The following is a 26,476-nucleotide window of genomic DNA, read 5'->3' on the forward strand; positions in this document are numbered from 1 at the left end:
TACCCCTGTCATAAGATCTCAGAGCTGTCAGAAATTTTAGGGGGATCACTAGTAAGTTCTTGGATTCGTTTTCCACTTCTCAGAATGATCACCTTCAGCCTGATTGATTTCTTTCAAAAGCAACTCATAACCCTGTGGCCAGGAATCTGATTTCCTAAGAAAAAATGGGCCATGTGTAGTCATAGGTTCTCTAGAACTTTAATCCTCTCAACGTAAGTCCTAAAAGGCTTGATAATGCTTAGTTACCAAGGCAGCTGTGAGTGATATAGTTCTCTCAGCTGTATTCTCTTAGATACACTGATGTGAAATCCTTCAGTGAACACTCTGAGGACTTAACCCTTCCCTCATTTCCAGGTCCCAACTTTCTTCTGCCTACTCTCCATCTTAAGAACCATAAGGTATTTGGAATCCAACTTTGGATGATCCAATAGCATTAATCAGAATGTGTGGGTGGAATGGCAAGCAAAGAAGAGCGTGAAGGGAGGAATTGCCCAAGAAGAAGAACAACAAAAGAATTTCTTTTTTTAAAAAACTTTTTCATTTTGTATTTATTTGTTTGTTTATTTATTTATTATTTATTTATTTATTATTTATTTATTTATTTTGGCTGCACTGGGTCTTAGTTGCGGGATCTTCACTGCGGCATGCAGGATCTTAGTTGCGGCATGCATGCGGGATCTAATTCTCTGATCAGGGATCAAACCCGGCCCCCCTGCATCGGGAGTGTGGAGTCTTACCCACTGGACCACCAGGGAAGTCCTGACAACAAAAGAATTTCTTAATAGGCGACATCGTACTAAGAAAAGGAAAAATGTTCTGTGTATCCAGTAAATGGTTTTAACCAAGAGGTCTGAGATTAGACTTGGCTTTTCTTAGGATAGGAATTTTGTGCTAACAGCTTGTTGACTTCAACTCTTTTTCCCTCTATGCTTATCCTAATTTTCTTAGAAAATTTCCTTTTGCAAAGTACCCTTCTGATATGGATGTATTCATATGAATTGCTTCAGTTGGGATGCTGGTTTAGCTGCAATAACAGTGGCTTAAATAAGATAGAAGCTTGTTTCTCTGTCATGTAACAATCTGAGGTATAAGGAGCCCTGGACTAATGTGGGGCTCCACAGTCATGTGGGGCCCAGGCTCATTCTACCTTATTGCTTTGCCATCCTCAACATATGGCATCTGTCTCATGTTCCAGCTCCTGCTCTTATGTCCATGCTCTAGCCAACAGGAAGTAGGAAAATAGAAAGGGAAAGCATTTTCCTTCCTTTTAAGGACATAAGTCAGAGATGTACATGGGAACATATCACTCCACTTGTATTCCATTGTCCAAAATTTATTCAAATGGTCACTATACCTAGCTGCAAGGGAAGCTGGATAATGTGGTGTTTAGTTGGGCAGCCATGTGCCCCTAGATAAAATTATATTATTATGCAAGAAGGAGAGGAAAGCTACTGGGGAATAACTAGCAGTCTGTGCCAGGTAGGGGGAGAATAAATCGTGTCCATAGTTTGGCATGGGAGCAGCAACAGCTAAAGGAACCTGGAGAAATCAAGGAACTCATAACCTCCCTGACATAAATCATAATGGAAGCTGATGAGATCTGGTTCTTTTCCATCAGGAGTGAGTATTAAAGTGTTTAGCTAAGCTATTGTGAAACTATCATCAGAGGCTGTTGGGGAGGCATTAAGAAGGGTGAGTTTCAGGGCATTGTATTTTATTTCACAAGATAGTAGACTCACCCTGTAGGGATAATCATACACCTTATTTCCCTCCAAATTATTTACATGACCAAAGCCAAATGGGATCCAGTGTCCTAATAAATAGGTAAAGATATTTGAGAGAGCTTCTCAGCAAGCCAGGTGATAAGAGAGGCTCAGGAAAAGGCCATTAGAGGACCTGTTGGTTAAATATATAGAATTGGTAAAGCCCAAGGAACTTCCAACTCTTCAACAGTTGGAGAACTGATATCACAGTGGAAGTTCTATCCACATAATGACTGCCAGGGCTGGGATTGGGGTGAAAGAGACCTCCATTTTTCTAGAGAAGCATCCTCAATGCTTTTCCTCAGAGCTAGCCAGCTTAGGAAAGAGCAGTTGGCTTTTGCGTGTCAAACACTTGAAGGCACAGAGTTTCCAACAGAGGAGTAGTGTAGACACACAAAGGAATTATACACTTGCTGGCAGAAGCATCCCAGCTCTTCAAGGTTCTTTGTCAATTAGTTGAGAGAAGGGATCTCGTTCCTGCTCAGAAAGAGTGCTGTTAGAAAAGGATTGCTATGTTCCCTTAAATAGTAATTAGGGACAGGGAAGGAGCTCAGTAGCATGATGATAACCTGTATGGCAATCACCTGGGAAAGGAGAGGCACAAAGCAACTGCTGACTTCTTATTGCTCTGAGCTGGGAAGGTCTTCCAGCAATTCAAAAAAGAGGACAAGAATATTTGGTCTCTACTATAAACATTGGAATGGATAAAATCAAGTTATTATTCAAGCTCACGATGATGATTAATAATAATTATTACACTCACACTTATTTAATTACAATATACTTATGCCCCACCTATGTCCAAAAGGAATCTGAGCCACTTACATTAAAAAGCACAGATACAGGGACCCAGTGGTTAAGACTCCGCGCTCCCAATTCAGGGCCTGGTCAGGGAACTAGATCCCGCATGCCATGACTGAAAAAAAAAAAAGATCCCGCATGCCGCAGCTAAGACCCGGCGCAGCCAAATAAATAAATAAATAAATAAATAAATATATATATATGTTTTTAAAACACAGATACAATAAAATATAACCCTTTAGCATTGTAATAAAAAGACAACAAAAGACGTGGGAAGAGATAGGGGAGGAAGATAACTTAAGATAAACAAATGCACTGCAAGTGAGAACAAAGCCTGAGGTTCCTGGAAACCAAAGCAAAGAAGAAAACACAAATAGATTGAGTAGTTCTCATTGTGAGTAAGAAAGAGCACACCAGTTAATAAGAAGATGCTAACTCTGGGAAGAATTGGCTTTGTTGGATTTTATGTAAGAAACATGGAATATCATAATGGATAAAAGCAATGTTAAAGATTGGAGCTACTTTTCTTTTGACTGTTTTTTATATCTGCCTCCCTTAAAATCTGTATAATTTCCTTCTCTATAAAGGCAATTTTTAGGAGTAGGGATATATATTTACATACATATATATATTTATGTATCTCTATACATACATATATGTGTGCATATATGTACATTATAGATATTTATAAACACACATATGAATGTTTGTGTGTATAAATTTCATGATATTCTAGAAACGTGACTTTACCCAAAAATATAGTTCAGAAAGCTTTGAGAAATAAATGGTAGGCATGTTCCTAGAATATCATCATCAGTTGACCTAGTCAGCAAGCCCTCTTCAATATAGGGTAATAATGTATTTTAATTAATGTAGACTTTGTCACAGATATGCTAAAGTCATCCACAGCCCTCTAGAGATGTTCAGACAGTAGCAGAAGCTTTTCTAGCTCCATTTTCCTCAGAAATAATGCAATCTTTTTGAAAATGTCATGGTTTTCCTATAAGTAAGGAATATGTCACAATAAAATAAAATCCAGTGAAAACAGGCTTAAACCTGAATGGAATTTTTTGTCTAGGTAATGAAAGTCCAAAGGAGGGCAGGGTTCAGGGCTGATCAATCCAGTGGCTTAAGGACATCATCAAAGACACCTATTTCTGTTATTCAGTTCTGTCAGCTGCACAATCAGTTTCATGCTAAGTCTGGATCATCTGGGGCTTTCTTATTCGTATCTAGTAAGAGACAGTAGGTCCCAAAATGTTCCAGAAATCTCTCTTCATGAGTCCTTGATCTCAAATGGATTACATGCCCATGCTGAACTGATAATGGTACCAAGGGAGGGGTATTTGTGGATTAGCTTCGCCCTGAGCTCCCTGTCCAAGTCCTAGAGCCAGCTGTGGATTCAGCACCCGGCAACATATGTGAGATGATTAGTAGAGGTGTGATACCTCAAATAAAATCATGGTATGAACCAAGAGAGGGTCTTAGGAAGTAGTCACAAAGCCCAGTATAGCATCCAGCACCTGGAAATTTCATCCTGTGACTTGAAAACAAATAGGTGGAAAGATTTTAAAAATGATTTTATTATTTTTATGTTCTATTATTATAGCATTAATTGAACTCCATGGGAATGAAGAGAAATAAAATCTGCCTATTATACTGTTCATTAAAAAGTCCAATTTTCCTTTAAGGTTTTATATATTTAATATTTTTAAAATATTTAAATGTAATGATAGCAGCGAAACAATTTTGCATTCTGCTTTTATTACCATTTCAATGGCTGTATCATACTCCATTAAGTGGCTCAGTGATATAATTTATTTATAATTATTTATAATTTATTGCCTCTCTGTAGGCCATTTAGGTTGCTTGTAATTTTTTGATATTGTAAATAACCCAGGTAACATTTTTATGCCTGTGATTTTTTTCCTTCTTTGAGACTCATCTATGTCAGAGTATGATTCTTCATACAGATTTATATACATTTATTCATTTATACCAGAATGAAGAAATCTGAAGCTTCTTTTTTTTTTTAAATTAATTTATTATTATATTTTTGGCTGCATTGGGTCTTTGCTGTGCGCGGGCTTTCTCTAGTTGCAGTGAGCGGTGTGCGGGCTTCTCATTGCAGTGGCTTCTCTTGTTGCGGAGCACAGGCTCTAGTTGCACAGGCTTCAGTAGTTGTGGCATGCGGGCTCAGTAGTTGTGGCGCACGGGCTTAGTTGCTCCGTGGCATGTGGGATCTTCCTGGACCAGGGATCGAACCCGTGTCCCCTGCATTGGCAGACGGATTCCTAACCACGGCGCCACCAGGGAAGTCCCTGAAGCTTCTTTTAAGATGCTGATCTTTTGAGTTTACCAACTGCTTTCATAATTTGCCTCCTGACTCAGATATTGAACTCTTCAAATAGTTTTCTTATAAGGACACCTTATAAACGTGCACAATCCTAACCATTTGGATTGACCTTTGGAAGGAGAGTCAGGTCCCTAATCAGAAGGATTTTGAGTAGTAGAGTGATATGTTAGTATAATGTAGAGCAGTGGCTAAATTCAGGGTCTTTGGAGAGAATCAGACCTGAGTTTGAATTCAAGCCTACCTGCTTGCTATCTGATCTTTGGACAAGTTATTTAATAACATTTTGGATTTCAGTTATCTGCATAAAATACAGATAGTTCCTACTTTATGAGGGTTTTTTTCAGGATTATGGGAGACAATGTATTCAAAGCCTGGTGAATAATAAGTGTCAGTAGTGGTGATTATCGTTATTATTCAGCAACTGTGAATTTGATCTGAAGCCAAGGTTAAAAGGCATGATATAGTGTATAGGAGAATTTAGTTTCTGTCCAAGAGAAAAAAAATCAGATTCTCTGTAGTGGATGGCCACCTGGTCTCTGAATCCCTTTCATAGCATTCTCATGCAGTCATTGTGCAGTGTCTGAAAATTTCCTGGAATGAGGCCCTCACTACACCTAAAAGGTGTTAAAGTACTGACATACTGACATTTGATATACTGACACAAATTCTGATTCCTCCCTGTTCCTTCCCTTTCTCTGGCCTAGTGTTACCTTTTGAAACACACAGAGCAATTCCACTCCTTCACTGGATCTTAAAGGAAGGATCCAGGAAGGCCAGCCACTGCCCATTGCAGGAACCCCTTCCACGTGATCCTCAGCAGATGGTCCTTTGCTGACACTCTCAGGGGCAAAATGATGTTTGTGAAGTGTGGTCCTTTTCTCAATAGGAAGCACTAATGGTTAGGAATCTCTGCCTTTTATGAAACTTAAGTTTTCCCTCCTGTAACTTCTACCTTTTGGATATAGTGCTGTCCTTAAAACAGAACAGAATTAGTTTACTATGGAGGCAAACAGATTTGCATTTGAATCCTGGCTCCCTTAGTTGTTTACCTTGGGAAAGTGACTTCAGCCCTCTGAGACTGGGAAATAATAGCACCTAATACATAGGGTTGTTGTAGGATTAAATGAAATAAGCATGTCAAGCACTTAACATAGGGCATATATTAGGTGTTCTGAGTATCAGTGGGCATTTGACTAGGTGAAACCATTTTTCTCAGAATACATAGTCTTTACTGTCTTGGATAATAATCAGTGATTTTATGCCTCCGTAAAGGGTTGACAATCTTTTCAGAGCAATACTGATTTTGAGTGGTAACTTATAATTGGAGAATTGGAGAGGCGAAAAAGATATACCCGTGACTACCACCTAGTGGCCATCTAGAGGTATAACAATTTAATCAGCAATGTCTTTAGGAAAAGTTCAGCTCACTGACCATCAGTTTTAACTGCGGCGGACCCTCAGCAGACAGAAGTTTGATTTCCAACCCATTTTCCAGATCCAGAAGAGTTGAGTCTGAGTCCTACAGATACTAAGGATGGGAATCACAGATTTGATTTAGAGAGAAGTCAAGTCATTTCTTGGAATTAATAGAGTGGAATGCAGATATGTGAAATAATAATGCTTTCTTTTTGCTGATTTCCTCCTGGAAACGTATGATGTCGCTTGTGCCTAATCTGGGACCACTCACCGGCCTCTCTTTCCCCCAAGACTGTGGATGAACTTCAGTCCACACCAAAGCATTCCCTTTCCAGAAAGGGAATAAAATATGTTCCAAGATTTGAAAATAAAATTCTTAAAGGGAATTGCTCACAAGAGGCTGACAAATCCTACTTTAAATTTTTTGATTTAATTTTTTGATTTAAAGTTTAATTAGTGAACTGAAAAGTTACAAGAGTAATACAAAGAGTTCTTACATATAGTTCACCCAGATTTCCCAAATACGAATATTTTACCATGCTTGCTTTTCCTTTATCATTCTCTCTCTCTGCCCGCCTCTTTCTCTGCACACATACACACACACAACTGTTTGAGGGTAAACTGCAGACATAATGTCCTGTTATTCCTAAATACTTTAATGTGTATTTTGTAAAAACAAGGAAATGATCAAAGTCAGGAAATTATCGATGATCCAGTACTATCATCTAATGAACAGACCTTATTACAGTTTCACCAATTATTCCACTAATAGCCTTTACAGCAAAAGAAAAAAATTATGGTCCAGGATATAATCCTAACTAGATGCACATATTGCATTTAGTTTTCATGGTTCTTTAGTATTTTAGGACAATTTCTTTGTTTTTCATGACCTGGCTAAAAAACTGAGTAACAATTCAAAATATTAACAAATTATAAAAATTTTTATAGAATTATAGAAATTTTAAAGAAAAGACAAGAATCCATGAGTTCATACTGATATACATACATGAATAAATTAATGAGGAAGAAGGAAAAGCTCTTCCTGAAGAGAATGCCAACTAATAAATGCAGAAGGAATGATGGAATGAGAAAATCACAGCTTGACAACCCTAATAGTAATAATTAGGCAAAAGTCGTCAAAGGATGCTAAAACTAGTAAGTGAAAGATTGATGAATGACAGGATATTTGCATAGTTTCCAAGTATTTCCCCACAAAATATGTATTCATTACAAAGAGAAAAATAATAATTGTATATTGAAGAAAGCTGGATGATACCGCCTTAACAAGGGATCAAAGTTAATATCACCAGTAATAATACAGTTAGACAATTTGTGCCTCCTGATATCATGCACTGAAAAGGACACAGTCTACTTCTTTGATATTCCTTGCCAAAAATGTATAATGTGAATTTAAACACAAGGAAATATCAAACAAATCTAAATTGAGGGGCAATCTATGAAGTAAATGGCTTATACTCTTCAAATTGTGCCTTTTAACCAGAAAACTTATAGCATCCCTTGACAGCCCTACTTCAGACTGGATGTGTGTATTAGGGTGGTCAAGGGAGATCTAGTTCTTCAGGGCAAAGGCCAGGTTTTATTTTGATCTGGGGATGCTCTGAGTCCCTCTCTCAGGAGACAGCTGTTCCCATCAGGATGCACCAGGGCCAGAGGTGCCATGCCTACCTCCTACTCCCGTGACTGCAGAGTTGCTGACTCCAAGGTCCAGGATACCACATCTCCATTGTACGATATTTGACCAGGGCCTTGGCATACTCTAGAATTTGGAGGCATTTTCCCAAGGGCATTAATAGAGGACAAATAAAAGGAAGCACTACCTGATGCAGAAGGTAGAAATTTCTTGGCTCTGGGGAGTAAGAACTAGGAAGTTAAGCTGGTTCAGGAAGAGAAAAGTGAATATTCAGAATGACAATGTCAAGAGATAATTACTGAGTGGAGTTCAGTCTTTCTGAGGTGAGTTGGGAGGAGAGAAAGAGAGCTTATAACCACAACTCTTCCCTAATGTATTCCCTGGTTTCCCCAATGCAACCGTCAGCCTCCTTAGCCAACTCTAGGGGATAGGTCCCATCCGGGTGGCATCTTTGGCCTCAGGGCAGAGGCTTTCCTGTCCCCTCTGGATAATGGAGAAGGGAACAGTGTTCAAGACACAGCCTCTTGGGTTGGTTTATAGTGACCTATGGAATGACAAGCTCCAGCGCCTATTACTACACCAAAGTGATGTCTGAGCTCTTCTTACATACCCCATCAGACACTGGAGTCCCCTTCCAGGCCATCAGCAGCATGGCGGACTTCTGGGATGTGAGTATGAGATCTCTTCTATCCCTCCCCTCTTCTTCTCAGTGGCCTAAATCCTGAGGCCACAGGCCAGGGTTCAGGGATGTCAGACAGTGGATAAGGCCATATCTAGAGACCAGGTCATTCCAGAATCAGGCTGAGTCAAAGGATGAATTAAAGGCATGAATTAAAGCGTCAGACTAGACAGAGTTCAGGTAGTGATAGGTTAGAAATCAGGATGATAATCAGAGATTTAAGTCAGTACTTAAACTAGTATTGAGAATCAGAGGTAAGGCAGAACTTCAAAATGTATTTTAAATAAAGAATAAGGCCACATCACGCTAAGATCTGGCCAAGGTTCATGGGCCAGATCTGGCCAAGGTTCAAGGTTCATGGCCAAGGTTCATGGGTCAAGGTTCATGGGTCAAGAGTCCAACAGAAGCATACTGGAGACAAGCTGGAGGGGTCAGGGAGTGTGGGAAAAGGTCATTCTAAGGGTAAGGGCCAGGATGAGGCTGGGTCAGGTTCAACCCAGTTCGTGGTCTAGTTTGCCCAGGGCCCACTACTGGACAGTTTGTATTGGACCAAATGGTACAACAACCAGAGCCTGGGCCGCAGCTCCCACTCCTTCATCTACTATGAGAACCTGCTGCTGGGGGCTCCAAGGCTGCAGCAGCTGAGGGTCCGCAATGACTCCTGAGTGGTGTATGAGGACTTCCGCGAGGACATTCTGAGCTGCTACGACGTCTACTCCCCAGACAAGGAAGAGCAACTCCCCTTTGGGCTCCTCAATGGCACAGCGTGAGTGCGTGCCCCCACCAGTGTCGCAGGGCTTGCCCCTCTGAGCCTGACACCACCCCAGGTTTGGGAACCACTTCCATTGAGTCTTAAGGAGCCTTGGGGGTACTTGGGGGAGCTGGGGGGCATCTCTCTGAGACCCATCTGTGACTGTTTGGAGACCTTGGTCTGGGGTCACTGAGGAACAGAGAGGGTATGTTAGCAGACAGAGCCATAGCCTCTGGACTTGTTTCCACACACAGGTCACAGTCACAGTTGCCCTACTCTGGAGGCAGTCCTGCCAGAGAAAGCATCCTTTCTTGCCCAGAATTCCCTCAGGGGTACAGAGAATGGATGAAATATTGATGCTGCCACACGAGTCATGTTTGGAAGAGTCTGACCCTTGGAACTAATAGGGGAAGGCAGCAAGGGGCCAAGGATGGATGAGGAATTAGGGAAGAAAGGGGAGATGTGTGGATAGGACAGGAAAGAAGGGGAAGGAAATAAGGGTCCAGGGAGGAAAGTTTGTGGATACAGAAAATCATAGGGTTAAGTAGACAGGTGCAAAACTACAAGAGCAGAAGGGGTCTTTTCTGGCTTGTGTGGGCCGGGTGCTTCCCTTATGGGGACTACTCAGGCTGGAGTCAAAAGTGGGCTTGGGTTTGTCATCCGTAGGCTTGGTGACAACGTGAAAATCAGGAGATTTACATTTGAGTTTCAGTTCTGCCACTAACTAGCTGGATTATCTCAGATATCTGAGTCTTAGTTTCCTCATTTGTAAAATGTAGATAATATTTACCCTCCCCTCCTCAAATAGTTATATTAAACAAGGTAATATATGTGAAATATATATTATATGTGTGATATATATATATATGAAACTGTAAAGCCCAGACAATTATAAAGTATTGCCGTTGCCTTGGGAGACCAGCTTCTGGGGCTGGTTCAGACCTCTCTGTTCAGATGGCTTCTTCTGTGACAGATGGACCTACCACTCGCAGGATGAGCTGGGGGGCTCCTCTCACTGGGGCCGGCTCACAAGCTACAGCGGAGGTGGCTACTACCTGGACCTTCCAGGATCTCGACAGGCCAGTGCAGAGGCACTCAGGGACCTTCAGGAGGGCCTGTGGCTGGACAGGGGCAGTCGGGTGGTCTTCATTGACTTCTCAGTCTACAATGCCAACATTAATCCTTTCTGTGTTCTGAGGTGGGTCCCCTTTCCCTGCCTTCCCTCCATCCATGGCTCCTGATTCCCTTCTCCTCTGCTGGAGACCCTTCCCTAAACTTGTACCCTATGGTGGGGGTGGAGAGGGGAGGGGATGGGTAGAACTGTCCCAGCCCAGGCCCCACCAGACATCTCCCCCTCCTCCCACAGACGGGTGGTGGAGTTTCCAGCTACAGGAGGTGCCATCCCATCCTGGCAAATCCGCACAGTTAAGCTGATCCGCTATGTCAGCAACTGGGACTTCTTTATCATTGGCTGTGAGATCATCTTCTGCATCTTCATCTTCTACTACGTAATGGAGAAGATCCTGGAGCTCCACATCCACCGGCTTCGTTACCTCAGCAGCATCTGGAACATTCTGGACCTGGTGGTCATCTTGGTGAGGGACAGATATCTTAGACTTGGGACATATGGGGTGGTGGAAGGGATCTACCCTGACAGGGGCTCCAAGTTCTTCCTTTTGGAGTCCCAAGTCCTCCTTGTGACTTCTGGTCAAATCACTGAGTAACAGCTCCTTAAACCAAAGGCTGATGTTCCCCTAGCTCAGCCCTGGAAAAATCCTGTCTCCATATCCCCTCTCCCTCTGGCTTATGATCCAGGCCCTGCTCTTTTATTTTTGTACTTGATATTAAGTTCCTCTTCTGTCTCTTGCCTTCATGACCTGTCCCCTTGACAACCCCCCCACCTTTTCTCTTCTCTTCTATTAAAATTTTCTGCCTCTTCATCTTCATCTCCTTCCTATTAACAGGACACATTAATTTCTGACCAAGGCTGGGAAGTGGTGGGGGAAATAAAATTGCTTGGCTCCATTTCTCCATGGTCCTTTACAACCTACATATTTACCACTGGCCCTAAAGCCTTCTCTTGGGCTTTAAGACGTTCCCCAATCATCCTATCCAGTTCCATTTGAACCTGAGATAGTCAACAACTCAGCAGGGAAGGATGTGGTTTTTTCCCCCACCTGTCTTACCCACCGCAGCTCTCCCCTGGGACCTCACTGTTGAACTTCCCTTGAGATCCTCTTGACTCTCTGACACCCCCCGGGCCCTGTTGTAACAGCTCTCCATTGTGGATGTAGGCTTCCACATATTCCAAACCCTCGAGGTGAATCGGCTGATGGGGAAGCTTCTGCAGCAGCCAAACACGTATGCTGACTTTGAGTTCCTCGCCTTCTGGCAGACACAGTACAACAACATGAACACCGTCAACCTCTTCTTTGCCTGGATCAAGGTACCCTGGGATTCCTCACCCCCGGCAACACCTCAGGGCATGCATTCTCCCTTCCTCAGGACTCGTCTCATTTTCCTTGTCTGGTGTGGCAACTCCTGTGGCCCCCTTCGGCCCCTGGGATGGACCGTTCCAAGCTTTTCTGTTTTCTTCCCTAATCACTTGGTTCAACATGGCCCTTCCAGATATTCAAGTACATCAGCTTCAATAAGACCATGGCCCAGCTCTCCTCCAGGCTGGCCCGCTGTGCCAAGGACATCCTGGGCTTCGCCATCATATTCTTCATCGAGTTTTTCGCCTACGCCCAGCTGGGCTACCTGCTTTTTGGGACCCAAGTGGAAAGCTTCAACACTTTCATCAAGTGCATGTGTGTGTTCTGCCCCTTCACTCCTCCCTGGCCCCTCACCCTCCAGCTCTGTGGATGTGTGTATCCTTGGGGCAGCTGAGTATGTGGATGTGGGCGTGTCTGTGCTTAAGCATCTGTGTGAGTTCCTGGAAGCCCTGGTGTGTGTGCTCAGCGTCTCTGCACCCTGTTCTGTCTCCATCAGATTGGGCGGAGGTGCAGGGAGGGGTCTGAGTTCACTGACGAGCAGTAGGGAGGAAAGTGGGATGGGGTCAGCATTGTGGTCGGGCTCTGGGTGAATCCCAGACCCTGGTCTCTCAGTTTCACTCAGTTCCAGATCATCCTTGGGGATTTTGACTACAATGCTATCGACAATGCCAACCGCATCCTGGGACCAGCCTACTTTGTCACCTATGTCTTCTTCGTCTTCTTTGTGCTCCTGGTGAGGGTCCCTCTGAGGGGTGGGGATTTGGGAACCTGAGGGGTGGAGACGTGGATGGCCTGCAGGGTGGGGTTTTGACCCCCCTCCATGTTCTTCACTAATGATTATGATGGGTTTCTCAAATCAAGGGTGGAGAGGTGGGGGAGGGAAGAGCTTCTGGATCTTCTGAGAGCTGGCTAATGTGTGGTCAGCACAGTTAGGCAGTTTGCAGAGTATAAGGGAATCTGCAGGCTCCCTCACTAAAATCAAACCCCTATCCTCCAAGGATGGAAAGAGAAGGAAAAGTGCCTCATGAGGAGAAGAGACTGCCCCTAGAAGCTTCTCCGCCTATTCTCTAAGACTCCCCTTCCTCTGGGGATCTCTGGCTTTTTCTACTACCACTGCTTTGTATTTGCTCTCTCTCCCTGCCAACCATGAAAGATCTGGGTTTGATTTTTATCAGAAAAGCCAGTGTGTTTCTTTATTTGATCAGTAGATGGGGATACAGACATGGACTGGGGATGGATGGTAAAGAGAGCACAATTTTACTCTCACCTTGGAAAGTTTCTGGCTTCAGTGACTGGTGGACTCTTACATGGAGGGGGTCTGTGGCATATGTTGGGGTATCTTTGTGGTCAGGTTACTGCAGCAGTTGAGTGAGGACACCCGGTTGATGAGGGAGCATGACGCATCTGTAACAGAATTGTGCTGAAAGGCTGGGCTCTGGGGACCCAGAGATGTGGGGATTAGTGGGCTGCAGAGCTGCGGCTGAAAGCACTGGCCCTTTTAGAACATGTGTCTGGGACATTAATAGGGTCAATGGGCTCGATGCTGTTAATGGGTCTGGGAGTGAGGACCCCGGTCCCTGTTTTATCCTCCAGAATATGTTTCTGGCCATCATCAATGACACATACTCAGAGGTCAAGGAGGAGTTGGCTGGACAGAAGGATGAGCTACAGCTTTCGGACCTCCTGAAACAGGTGACTACTTAGTCTCCTTGAGCCACACATCTGCATCAGGGCCCAGGTTCAAGGCTCTGTGTCCTGGTCTGTGCCTGACTGGTTAGGGGCCTGTGCCCTTGTGTGCCTTCAGCTTATCCCTGGGATAAGCTGTCACTCTGTGGGTGGGGGTGGGAGCAAGAGATGAAGAGGAGGCTGTGGGAACTGGTGCCTGTTTCCTTTCCCCTTCCAGGGCTACAACAAGACCCTACTGAGGCTGCATCTGAGGAAGGAGCAGGTTTCGGACGTGCAGAAGGTCCTGCAGGGTGGGGAGCAGGAGATCCAGTTTGAGGATTTCACCAACACCTTGAAGGAGTGAGCACCCAGAGATCCAACCTTCCCTGACATTGGTCTATAAGTCCTTGACCCTCAAGCATACACCCTTTGCCTAGAAGCCTCTGATCTTGGCCAGTGGGCCTTTGACCTTGGTTTACAGGCCTTTGACCTTGGTTTATAGGTCTCTGATCCTGACCTTCAGAACTGTGCCCTTGGTTTAAAGGACTCTGACAATGTTCTATGATGTTCTGGACCTTGGTGAACAACTCTTAGGACTAGTGTTATAATAATACCCTAATCATCGTATACATCCCTCATTCCCACAAAACTCTGATCTTAGTTCTATGCTCCCCCACAAACACAGGTCTATTTCCTTAGCCATCCTCTCCCTGCTTCCCAGTTAAACATATTAACAAGCATTGAACAAATATATTGTGAGCACCAGCTGTGGGCCAGGCACACAGTTGAATGAGACAAAGTCTTTGTCCTCCAGGAGTTCCTAGACATGTAAGCAAATAAACAGAATCACAGAACGAGTTCCACAACAGAAGTAACTAGAAGAGAGGGAGCATGGGGTAATAAAAGCATATACAAAGGCAAAGAGGTATGAAATTGAGCAACATATACAGGAGTAATAAGTAGCTGAGCATTGTAAGGTATCAAATGAAAGGTCGGGCAGAGCAGGAGATGAGGCCAGAGAAATAGGCTAAGGTCACATTGGGAAAAGCCTTGAACACCACTACTCTATTCAAAGAATAGGGTGCCCAGGAGGGATTTTAAGCAGGGAAGGGGTATATTTAGTCCTGTACTTTAGAAAGGTTAATTACTCTAATTGCATTATGAAGGATGGATTTCAGGGGAAGGGAAGGCCATAGGGCAAGGGGGGTGGGGGAGAGGGCAGGTTATTTGGAGGCAAAGAGATTTCGCAATAATTCCTTTAGGAGATCATGAGGGCCTGAACCTAGTCAGCAGGAGTCAGGGAAGGAAGAAATAGATTCAAGTGACTTCTCGGGGGGTCAAATCGCTACATCTTGGATATCCTGGCTTTCTCATGTGGCCCCCTTCTTCCCTAGAGAGCAAGACTCTTGCCAGAGTCTAGCAAAAAAGAGTGGGGAGTCCATAACGGAAAGCTCACAGCCACAGCAGGTCAGAAGTCATTTCATCACCCTGTTCTCCTCAGGCTGGGGCACACAGAGCATGAGATCACTGAGCTCACGGCTGCCTTCACCAGGTTTGGCCAAGATGGGACTCACATCCTGGATGAGAAGGAGCGGGAACAAATGCGACAGGACCTGGAGGAGGAAAGGGTGAACCTGGCTGGTGGAGAGGCTACAAGGAAACTGCTCACTCTCCCCTCCCTGCCAGCACACCTGGAAAACAAACCCAAACTGAAAATCCTCCGACAGATGGGCAGGAAAGGGCTCTCTAGAATAGTGGTTCTCAAACTGCTGCATATTAGAACGCCCTGGAGAGTTTTAAAAAAATCCTCATGCTCAGGCCACACCCTCTAGACCAGAATCTCTGGGGGAGTTGGGAGGCCCAGCCATCAGTCCTTTTTACAACCCCCCAGGTGACTGCAGTGCATAGCCAAAGTTGATCACCATTGCTCTAAAACATCGTCTTAGGGAGAAAAAGACCAATTGTCTGAGAATCCCTGACAATTCCTTCTGAGCACCTGCCTTCTCCTTGGGGTTCTCCAACTCTGATCCTTAGCTGCTCCTGCTATGCCTGCTTCATCCCTATCCAGTATAGACCAAAAAGCCAAGGGTAAAAGGAACAGTGCCAGGACACTGTCCCTGCTCTCCCAAACGGAGTTGGCTTCTAGTGAGCGCCTCATTCATCAATGCTTCAAGGAGCTTGTGTTTTGTTTCTCCCAGAGGTTAGGCCAGCTTTGTGTTCAGCACGACCATTCTGATTCTATTGTCTCCAGAGTCTGAGAGGGAAGGGGAATAGCAAGCACTGGAGCCCAAGGCCTGGTCCTGTGATCCCATTAGAGCAGGTGATGGGGCAGGAGCTGATGGCTTCCCAGTCGTCTTCTCTCTGCTCTCTGACTTCCTGATCAGGTGGCCCTCAACGCTGAGACTGAGAACCTGCGCCGGTCCACTGTGAGTAGCCCACCAGGCGAGTCGAGTCCAGAGGCTGCCGAAGCAGGTGGCTGGGTTTCAGAAGAAGAATTCTACATGTACGTGCAGCCAGGGGGCGCAGGGCTGACTGTGTTTATGTCATCCTACCTTGAGCTTCTTTCCATAACCTTCCAATTCCCTGTACTACACCAGGGAAAACCCCTGTCCCCCTTTAATTCTCCTGACAAGGCTGGGCTTTACCTTCCTTGCTCCCATCCAGACACATACTCTTCTGTACCCCCTACCCCTGGAATCACCCAGCCCTCCACACACATATTTCTGCTCCCTTGGTCTCTCTCAAATCTTGCACAGGCTCACAAGGAGAGTTTTGCAGCTGGAGACTGTCCTGGAAGGAGTCATGACCCAGGTTGATGCCGTGGGCTCAAAGCTGACAATGCTGGAGAAGAAAGGGCAGCTGGCTCCCTCTCCAGGCATGGTGAGTGGTCTCTCACCTGGCTCCTCTCGGCTCCCACAGCTGAACTCTACCATCTTTTCCACTCAGTGGGGAGAGGCAAAACATTTTTTTTTTAAAATAAATTTATTTATTTATTTGTTTTTGGCTGCGTTGGGTCTTCGTTGCTGCGCGCGGGCTTTCTCTAGTTGCGGCGAGCGGGGCTACTCTTCGTTGCGGTGCGCAGGCTTCTCATTGTGGTGGCTTCTCTTGTTGCGGAGCACGGGCTTCAGTAGTTGTGACACGTGGGCTCAGTAGTTGTGGCTCACGGGCTCTAGAGCACAGGCTCAGTAGTTGTGGTGCACAGGCTTAGTTGCTCTGCGGCACGTGGGATCTTCCCGGACCAGGGCTCGAACCCGTGTCCCCTGCATTGGCAGGCGGATTCTTAACCACTGCGCCACTGGGGAAGCCCGAGGCAAAACATTTTTGAAAGACCAATGTTTCAGGCTCCTGGGGCAACATGTTCCCAGTAGTCAGTGAATCGTGGAGGTGGGGGTTGCAGGGAAGACCTGAAGTTGGTTGCTCTGGCCTTGAGGGCAGCCTTAGCCTCTAGGAGAGGGTCTGGGGTTGGAGAAACAGATCCAGGTAAAAGGAAAAGTGGGACACAAGCTCCTCCTCCAAATGACCTGTCCCTTTTTCTTCCAACAGGGGGAACAAGGCATTTGGGAGCACCTGCAGGCAGCCCCAGCTGTGACTCCAGCCCCCTGGGGACTCCAGGGCGGGCAGGAGAGTGGTGGGGGAGGGGTCCTAAAGCATCAGACAGCAGGCTCCTCTGTCACCACCTCCCCAGAAGCCCCCTCAGCACACACCCTCCACTTCTAGGGCAGCGGGTCCCACCACTGCTGCTGCTGAGTCCCGCCCTGTGCCCGGCCTTCTGAGCCAATGTTTCTGTGTGTAACTCTGTGAAGTACCTCCCACTGGGCCTCTCACTCTCTGTGCTCTGAACTCTGCTGTGATGATTTTTTTAAAAGTCAATAAAAAATAATAAAGGAAAGGAGGGTAATAACTTTCCTAAGCATCTGGATAGCCATGATTTGTGAAAAAAGTAGAAGCTGAGAGAACAGCAATATCTAGATCTCTTCCTACTTGCCAGTGAACCTTTTCCTCTGCGCATCTAGAGATCCACTGCCAGTACCCATGGGGTTCATGTCTTCCCTATAGGGTTTCCCTGTGAAAGAGAAGGGGAAGCCAGAGAGGACACTTTCTCTCGTGAGGAGAGTACAGTGTTGCAGAGGAGTTGGAGTGGTGACCTCCCCCAGCCTTCCCCAGCAAAGTCCAGGAAGACTCAGTGGAAGAGCCTGCCTCCAGACATGCCACTGAACACCGAGGGGGCTGTAAACCAGGACAGAGATGGAGCCTGAGGAGAAGCTGGAAAAGAAATGACCTCAGGATTCCGAGATATTTGGATAAAATGTGGGGGACTCTGACTCTGTCCTTCCATAGGACAGTGTGCGTTTGCCTGGTGATTATCAATAAAAATCCTTAGGAAAACCAGGACCTTGCACTTGCTTCGGGGACTGCAGGGGAAAGAAGAGAGTCTGGAATTGTGAACCATCCTTGTACCTGGGCTGGAGAAAGCTCATCCCTACTGGGAGGTGTAGAGTTGAGGCAGTGACAATGTGAAGAAGCTGGCTGCCCCAGGAGTCCTGAAAGAAAAACTTCTGACTCATAGGAATGGTTTGAAATAGTGGACACTACAATTGGAGGGAGTGGAGACAGTGACCTAGGGAGGCCTGGTCCTTAGAGTGAAGAGATTATGGTGTGTGTGTTTGTGTGTGCATGTGTGCACTGTTGGGTGTGGGCGGTGAGAGTGCAGATGGAGGATAAGCAGAGATAAGACAAAGAACTCCTACACCAAGATTCTGGATGTATAGGCCTGCATCCTGAGACCTGATATTTATCCCCTCTCTCTGCCCCTGTGACCTTTAACCCTCCCTCATTCTGCACCTTCCATTGCTCCCCAGTTTCTTTTTTCATCCATTCCCTTCACTCACCCGCATTCTCCCATCCCATCAAATACATTCTATACACCCAGAAGTCTTGTGAAACAGCTGAATGCAATTAAGATAACCAGAGTGTATCCTCAGTCCTAAAAAATTATGATCTAAGCTTTCTTCAAGAAAGGCTGTTTCGGGACTTCCCTGGTGGTGCAGCGGTTAAGAATCCGCCTGCCAATGCAGGGGACACGGGTTCGAGCCCTGGTCCGGAAGATTCCACATGCCACGGAGTAACTAGGCCCGTGCGCCACAACTACCGAGCCTGTGCTCTAGCGCCTGCGAGCCACAGCTACTGAGCCCGTGTGCCACAACTAGAAGCCCGCAAGCCTAGAGCTCATGCTCCGCAAGGAGAGAAGCCACAGCAATGAGAAGCCGGTGCACCATAATGATGAGTAGCCCCCGCTCGCCGCAACTAGAGAAGGCCCATGCGCAGCAACAAGAACCCAACACAGCCAAAAATAAACAAAGAAAGGCTGCATCAACCCAAGAGATGTAGGTGCCAGCCTGAAGTTTGGGAAAAAAGGTCCAATGAGCTGATATTAATCTAGGACATAGGAAGGGAGAGTATTTCGGCTCAGGGATAATGCCCGAAGGTTTCCCAGAGCCTAGATGAGACTATCTTCAAAAGCAAGGATTCCTTGAGCAGCCTTTCAGTGACTAATAGCAGCCGGGCTGAGGATTCTCTGGGGAGGGGCTAACTTGTCTCCGGTCATTTTAGTCAGCAGGCCGCACTGGGCTCGACTCATCCCAGAGAGGTCTTACTAGGCTAGTGATCCCGCCAGGGAGTGGCCGCAGAATTGAGCACATCCTTTGCTCCAGACGTCGGACTCTTGGCAGGTGATCGACTCACGAAGCCTATTTTAGCTTCAAATTCGTCTTGGTGCCTACGCTAAGCTATCATTCATTCCTTGCGGTATGCCTTAGCCCAGAAGCGCAGAATCACAGGGCAGTGAACCCTGGGCGGGGAGGGCGGGGCACGCCCGGCGCGCATGCGCAGGCATCCCAGAACCAGAAGCAGCGCGGGGCCGGGCATGGCGGCGGCGGCCGAGGGTGTCCCAGAGACCCACCGCGAGGAGCCCGCTCGGGGTATGCGGAGTGGATGGGGATGAAGTGTCCAGTGGGAGGCCTGGGGCTCTGGGTTACGGGTCCGAGGTGCCAGGGCTCACCTGGCGGGAGCGGGCAGGTCGGAGGGGCGCGCCTGTGTGTACGCGTGTTTGTCCTGTCAGGGCGACTGAGAAGGTTTGGCCGCGGGGTCGAGTGTGAGCTGAGGCCGGTGCAAGGGAGCAGAGTTGGCGTGTCAGGTGGGGCAGGGACGAAGTGAGGGACTCGAAATTACGGCACATGGAGAATGGAGCCGATTTGATGCAATGAGGACAGGTGGAGGGATGTAGGGAGTGGCTTCTGTGGCAGGATTAGGACCAGGGCAGGGCGGGGCACTTACTCATTCTCCTTTGATCCAGATGATGCCGCCGTGGAGACCGCTGAGGAAGCAAAGGAGCCCGCTGAGGCTGACATCACTGAGCTCTGCCGGGACATGTTCTCCAAGATGGCAACTTACCTGACTGGGGAACTGACGGGTGAGGCGGGGCCCGGGTTGATTCCGGTAGTTCCGGGCACCACTCGCTGGAGCGGGGATTTGGCCCTGGTGGGCCTGTGAGGTGCTTTAGCAGCGTCCGTCTGCGGCTCCCTCCCTAACCCCACACACCTCGAAACATGCCTGGTGGAAGTTTGGGGAGGTCAAGAATGTGTAGGAAAGAAGTCCATCCGTTCCCTGGAGAAATTCACGAACTACTTTCAGCAACACAGGATAAACAACGAGGTCCTACTGCATAGCACAGAGAACTGTATTCAATAGCCTATGATAAACCATAATGGAAAAGAATGTAAAGAAAAAAGAATGTATATATACGTATAGCTGAATCACTTTGCTGTACAGCAGTAATTAACACAACATTGTAAATCAACTGTACTTGAATCAAAAAAAAATTCGGTACAGAAACACATAAGAATACTTAATACAGCCCTGCAGGCCTCCGTAGTGTAGACTGAGGCTGAGAAAACAAAAAAGAATTCATCAAGAAGTGCTTCTTTGGGGGAGGTGTATTTTGAACAGGGTTGTAAAGCGATTGATTGGCGAAAAAGTGGGAAATGACTGGTGAGTGAGGTGGTATAAGCAAGCAGTTTGTTTGGCTAAGCAGATGTATTTACTAGGTTAAAGGGAAATGGGGAGTGACCTGCAGATTTAGGGATCTATTAGGATCGTCTCTCCCACCCTTTGGGACATGATTAATTTTTTGGTCCAGTGTGTATTTCCAGGTGAACACATGACCCATGTGTGGAGGAGGATCTAAAAAATGAATTCTGGTCCAGTGTGGCTTTTCATAAAGGCTGTTATGTTGTTTAACTTCCCCAGGAAGTTGCTGTGAGGTAAATTTATGAACCAGAATCTATGAGAAAATGCTTGGTGCAGAATAGGAGGGGTTGTGAGTCTCCAACAGCCTATTTATTTATTTGTTTGTTTATTTCTGAGCAAAAGAAACCAAGCAACAAAATCTAGATTTTTTTTTTTTTTTGGCTTTTCTTTAAAAATTCCAAAGATTTGGCAGTAGTAGTCCCCCATTCTTGCAAGGCTGCAATTGGCTAGAGTTGGGCATTGTCTCCTTTAAATGGACCAGTGCTGTGCAGTTTGTCCCCACTACTCCCTGTTTTCTCCCTTTTACTGAGACCTGGTGTCAGTTGCCATTTATTACTGTTCTTATATTGTTGGTTTTTTAGTAGTGGTACAGAAATGGTTTTCTGTACCAATCAATGTCTATCAAAATAGGTAAAGTAAATGATAGACTAAGAGCATCATAGGTTCCAAGAAGTGGGAGAGTGTATTTCTTTGTAGAAGTGAGTAATCTTGCATTTAATATGCAAACACCTGGCTTGCTTCACTCATTTACATAATATTGTTGGCTCCTGGGTATTTGAGTGTGTGACCCTTGTTTGAGAGAGACTAATTTGATAGCAGTGAGAGTATGGATATGGAGGAGACACAGAAGAGCAATATTTCAGATGAAAAGTAACGGTCTGTGACAGAGTGATGGTAAAAGGAATGGGGAGGGGAGCATGGATGCAAGAACATTATAGAAGTGGAATTTATAGGACTTGTTGAAGTGGGTGTTAAGGGATGGGAGCAGCTTAAGATGTGTCTGCAGTTTTAAGTCTGGGTGGTGTCATCAGCCAAAATAGGCAGGTTGGAAAGAGGAACCATGTTTAGTGTGAAAATAATATTTTCAGTTTTGACTTAGCTGATTTTACTTATTACTGGGACACTCAAGTGACTGTTATCAAGACATCCAGGTGACTTCAACATGTGAGTCCAGAGCTCAGAGAGTGATCAGAGCAGGAGAAACAGATTTGGAAGTCACCTGCATAGAGAGTGAGTTGAGGCTGTGCAGGATGAGACTGCCAGGGAAGACCATAGAACTAGATAAGAGGACCTGGACTAAAATCTCAGGGAATGCCTGTATTGGGCAATTAATTTGTTTTTATTAACAGTACTTAAAGTACCTAGGTTTCCAAATGATTTATTACAAAATGAATTTTAAGTGGATTGTAATTTCCCTATGATTGTCCTTCTTACCTATACAGATACTTTTTTGAGTTTGAAAGGAAGCTAGCATAACCCTGGGAATGCCCATGGAAATGTGCCACCCATGTAAACCTCAGCCATGTGTCACAGCTGAGGGAAAGTTGAGAACTGATAGTTAAGGGGGTTAGATGAGAAGAAATCTGGTATAGAAACTCAAAAAGAGCAGTTAGAAAATGCTATAGCAGCCGAGGGAAATGAGTATTTCATGAAGAGAGAGTGATCAGTAGTGTCAGATATTATGGAGAGGCCCAGGAGGATAATGACTGAGAAAAGGCCATGGATTCGGTGGTTAGGAGAGCACTGATGACCTTGGCGCTTGTAATTTTTCTGGGTGGTGGGGACAGAGACCAGACTGGAAGGGTTTACATGAGTGAATGGTGAGGAGGAGGAAGCAGTGAGTGTAAGCTACTCTTTCAGAAGGGTTAGCAGTGAAGCTCCTTTGCTTTACTGAGCAAATGATGTAGGTGTACAATAGAGGGAGTGCTTTTGGGCTGGAGGAAACCGGAATATATTTCTAGATAGAGAGGAAGGTGCCAGGATGGAGAGAGAGTTTGGAAGGGCAAGGGAAAGGAGATGACTGAAGACAGGCCCTGAAGAGGTAGAAGGATTGGGATCTGTCGTGGCAAGAACAGGAATGCTTCTGCCTCTTGAGAAGATACTAAGGTACAGAGAAGTGTGGAAGTGAGGCAGAAAGATTGAGGCAGTTTATGTCAGTGGGCTTGGCTTTTGGGAAAGTTGGAGTAAAGGCCATTTGCTTTGAGTAGGGATGGGGAAGGGAATTGAGGATGTGAGAAGCAGGCAAATGGTTTGGAAGTCAGTGTATAAAATGGAGTACAGAATCACAAGTAATAAATGAGTTACTAAGAAGTGTTGAGGTCCTAGTTGACTTTATATATATTTTGATATACATATGTATTTATGCTGCAGTCTGCCAAATTATATGTTTTCATGTTGTAGAGGTACCAAGACTGTTTCACCTCCCTTTTCTTGGTACATGAGTTTATCATTTTCCTTTCTAACTAAGATCCTGAAGCTTCTGGATTTTATTTGGTTTAAATAGTTTGCTGATTGTTGCCTGAATTTCTGCTTAGACATTTAGAGTACATAGGATGAGTATAAATGTCATAGATCAAAAGTGGCCTGCTTCTTTGACATTCCCTAGGTCCTGCCTTGAACTACCATTTGGCAGTTAATTCCACATTCCAGTTATCTAAACAAATCTTAAAGGCATCACATCTTCTGTTTGTTTTAAAGCCACCAGTGAAGACTATAAGCTTCTGGAAAATATGAATAAACTAACCAGCCTGAAGTATCTTGAAATGAAAGATATTGCTGTAAACATCAGTAGAAACTTAAAGGACTTAAACCAGAAGTGTAAGTAATAATTTTTTTACAATTAAACGTGTTTGTATTTAATGTTCTTTTGTGCTTGGGGCAGTGGAGAAGGGAAGGGAACATGGCCCCTGTCCTCAGGGAGCTCATTTTCTAAAAGTGAATTAGAAAGTTAAGGTGAATTTCTTCCATTGTGAGGATTAGCATGCTTTGGTGGTATGGTTATTTCTGCTTCTGAATCTTGATTTGATCCGTTTATTCCTGGAAAAACAGTGAATTAATTTAACAGTGAAATCTATAAAGGACTACTTTATAAACAGAAAACCAGAACATCTATAATTGGAAAATATATTTTCCCATTGACTTATATTTGTGTTCCCTGTATTTAGGGCTCTCCTTCTTGGTCTGGGAGTACCCAAGAAACCGAATCAGTAACGGAAAGACTGCTTGAGGAGCAAGGAATTTAAGAGAGGAAAACTAGTAGACGAGAGAGACCTAACTTTGTTTAGGTCACCGTCATACCTGATCAGCTAGCTACTGTCTTCTAAGGTGTCTGCCTGCTAGTGATCAGAATCATGTCACTCCACCCACTCTGTCTTAGGCAGAGCTGGAGAGACACTAGCATGCTTACTTTCCACTTTTTCTGCACTCCTTGTTGATGCTGTATAAACCTGTGGTCTGTCTTTGTTTTTAAAGATGCTGGACTACAGCCTTATCTGGATCAGATCAATGTAATTGAGGAGCAGGTAGCAGCTCTTGAGCAGGCAGCCTACAAGTTGGATGCGTATTCAAAAAAACTGGGTAACCATTTTTATTTCTGTTTTGATTTGATGAGTACCCTCCTGCTAATATATAATAAGATGGTTAACATTTATGATGTGCATACAGTGATCTATTTTAATCTTCACAAAACCTCTTGAAAGTAACTTTTTATTAGTGACAATAATGAAATAACATTTCCTGGGTACTTAATGATATATCAGGCACTGTTCTTAATATTTTGCGTCTATTATGTTTTTTATCCTTCAGTCTCTGAGGTAAGTACATGATTTTTATCCCCATTCTATTGAAGAGGAAACTGTGGTTGAAGGGGTTATAACTTGCTTAAGGACACAAAGCTAGTATATAGAAGAGCTGTATTTCAAACTAGGTCTGATTGATTACAAAGCTCAAGCTCTTCATTGTGGTTCAGCAGGCTGAAGCATCTTTAATAATGTAGATACGTGTCTTAAAAAACAGAGTAGTCAATCAAGGCTTTCTTGAAGGGTTACTTTTCCTTTAAGGAGGAAACTGCTACTAGTATTGATGCCTTGCTAATTGACTCTGGCTCTTACATCCATGATTAAAAATAATGCAGTTGTTTTTAGCCTAGATATAATTTACAGATTATTTTATTTTTATCATTGACAGTTGTTGACTACTTCAAGAGATTGGTTTGTAGCAGACTGAGATTTGACATGCGTGGTAGTTAGCAGTTTCATTGTCCACAATTAAATTTACTAAACGGTGACTGTGAACTTTAGAAGGCATTGTGCCAGATGCTTTCAAGGTTTTAAAGAAAAAGGGAATCCATAACATTGAGGTTTATTTGATGGTCTTTTAAATTTCTGTATCTTTCAAAATTGTTTTCCTAGAGTGAGGGGTAGGGATAAGAAAATAAAAGGTGAAACATACTTCTTGAAAGTCCCAGTCTGGCTCTCAGAGGGTGCCTGGGACAGAGCCTGGAGAGGCAATTTCCTGTGCTTTGTAAGGCTCCTGGTGGCTCAAGTGCCAGTAGGTCTGCTTAACCCTGGTGGAGCATCTGAGCAGGTACTGTTGATAGGGTTAGAATTTAGGGAACTCATGTTAGGTTCTCAGTTCTGTGTGTGTATATTTGACTCCTTAAGTTGTGCACATTGATTATATTTGGACAGATATCCAAATATCTGTCCTTAGCTAATATGATAGTTGCCATTTATGGTATGCCTATAATTTGGATACAGTTTGGACAGCTAAGAAGACTGAAGTTAATAGATATTTTTTAATGTAACAGACGTTTTTGAATTTGCCTAGAAATGCTAACTGAAAAGTATCTTTGTAAGAGCCAATTTTAAAAGATATAACTTCTTCTCCCTCTTCCCCCTGCAGAAGCCAAATACAAGAAGCTGGAGAAGCGATGAAAAACTTATTCCTATGGGACAAAGTCTTTTTTAATGTGGGAAGAATGTTTTATAAGACCTGAATCTTGAGGCTGATGAATTGTCAAAACTCCTCAAAAGGCAACTATGCTGGTCGTCCCAGAAACTTCGCAACATTGGAGTAAACTGGAGGACTCTGGCTACTCCTGGAAGAACTTCTTCTGAGGCAGAATCCCTCAAAAACTCACGCTTATAACTCCTTACCTTTTACTTGAATGCTTCATCATCCATTCAGGACAGAGACTCTCTCAAAGTTTGCATAAACCTGGACTTGCCAGTAGAATCAAACAAGCGGGCCTGTTTTCCCTGGTAGCAGTTGATTACTACGTTATTTTCTTAAATGGTTTGTTTTTGAGTTACTGTGTAAATGGTGGTTTTTTTCTATTAAGGATATAATGTATTGCTAACAAGATTCTAAATTTAAAAAGGAAAACAAAACAGTCTTGTTCTTGACAGTTTGTCACCTTGTGAATGTCAGTAATTTACTTTTCCATAACATTGCAAATAACAGAAAATCTTAAAACAATTTCAGGCCAAGTCTTCTAGACTGAACAGAAACAGTGAAAGGAGTGTTGTTGCGATAGTTTGGTGTATGTGATGGGCCCCTCCTGTCTCTTCTCTGTATGAGTCAGATGGCTGGGGATGGATATCATCTTGGCATGTGCTCCCTTTTGGAAATATAAGGACAGGATGTGTACGTGTGTGTACGTGTTAGGTGGGGAGGTGGGGCTGCCACTCGGGCTGCTACTCATTAAATAAAGCATTTTTATAAAATATCTTCCTACTTATGTCTGCAGGGTCAGGGGGGCTCCCAGGGACCTGTTTTCCTTTCAGACTAAAGACATCAGTGGATGGAGGATA

At 44.6% G+C, this 26,476-nt stretch overlaps 2 protein-coding genes across 2 annotated transcripts in view; both read left to right on the plus strand.

Moving 5' to 3' along the window:
• The window catches only part of PKD2L1 (polycystin 2 like 1, transient receptor potential cation channel), a 32,364-nt gene extending 15,033 nt beyond the window's left edge, over positions 1-17,331 (plus strand). The window contains 13 exon segments of the mRNA XM_061194291.1: positions 8,528-8,655; positions 9,179-9,432; positions 10,391-10,615; positions 10,784-11,012; positions 11,693-11,863; positions 12,046-12,227; positions 12,525-12,645; positions 13,506-13,604; positions 13,816-13,937; positions 15,079-15,205; positions 15,962-16,080; positions 16,334-16,457; positions 17,121-17,331. Of these exon segments, the coding sequence (XP_061050274.1) occupies positions 8,528-8,655; positions 9,179-9,432; positions 10,391-10,615; positions 10,784-11,012; positions 11,693-11,863; positions 12,046-12,227; positions 12,525-12,645; positions 13,506-13,604; positions 13,816-13,937; positions 15,079-15,205; positions 15,962-16,080; positions 16,334-16,457; positions 17,121-17,294 (2,075 nt within the window). The 3' untranslated portion in view covers positions 17,295-17,331.
• A 2,127-nt stretch (positions 17,332-19,458) lies between these two features.
• BLOC1S2 (biogenesis of lysosomal organelles complex 1 subunit 2) lies at positions 19,459-26,391 on the plus strand. The gene is made up of 5 exons (XM_061194307.1): positions 19,459-19,555; positions 19,930-20,046; positions 23,361-23,480; positions 24,135-24,239; positions 25,566-26,391. Exons 1-5 carry the CDS (start codon positions 19,459-19,461, stop codon positions 25,595-25,597), a joined length of 471 nt encoding a protein of 156 aa, XP_061050290.1. The 3' UTR covers positions 25,598-26,391.
• The last annotated feature ends 85 nt before the right edge of the window (positions 26,392-26,476 follow it).

This window comes from Eubalaena glacialis, chromosome 1 (assembly GCF_028564815.1).
Source record: "Eubalaena glacialis isolate mEubGla1 chromosome 1, mEubGla1.1.hap2.+ XY, whole genome shotgun sequence".
NCBI classification, from domain to species: domain Eukaryota; kingdom Metazoa; phylum Chordata; class Mammalia; order Artiodactyla; family Balaenidae; genus Eubalaena; species Eubalaena glacialis.

Excerpts from the sequence above, each read along its gene's own strand:
- BLOC1S2 (XM_061194307.1), top strand. The coding sequence starts at position 19,459 with ATGCGCAGGCATCCCAGAACCAGAAGCAGCGCGGGGCCGGGCATGGCG. Across the intron at positions 19,556-19,929 it reads CCGCGAGGAGCCCGCTCGGG|ATGATGCCGCCGTGGAGACC; the intron begins GTATGCGGAGTG and ends CCTTTGATCCAG. Across the intron at positions 23,481-24,134 it reads AAAGGACTTAAACCAGAAGT|ATGCTGGACTACAGCCTTAT; the intron begins GTAAGTAATAAT and ends TTGTTTTTAAAG.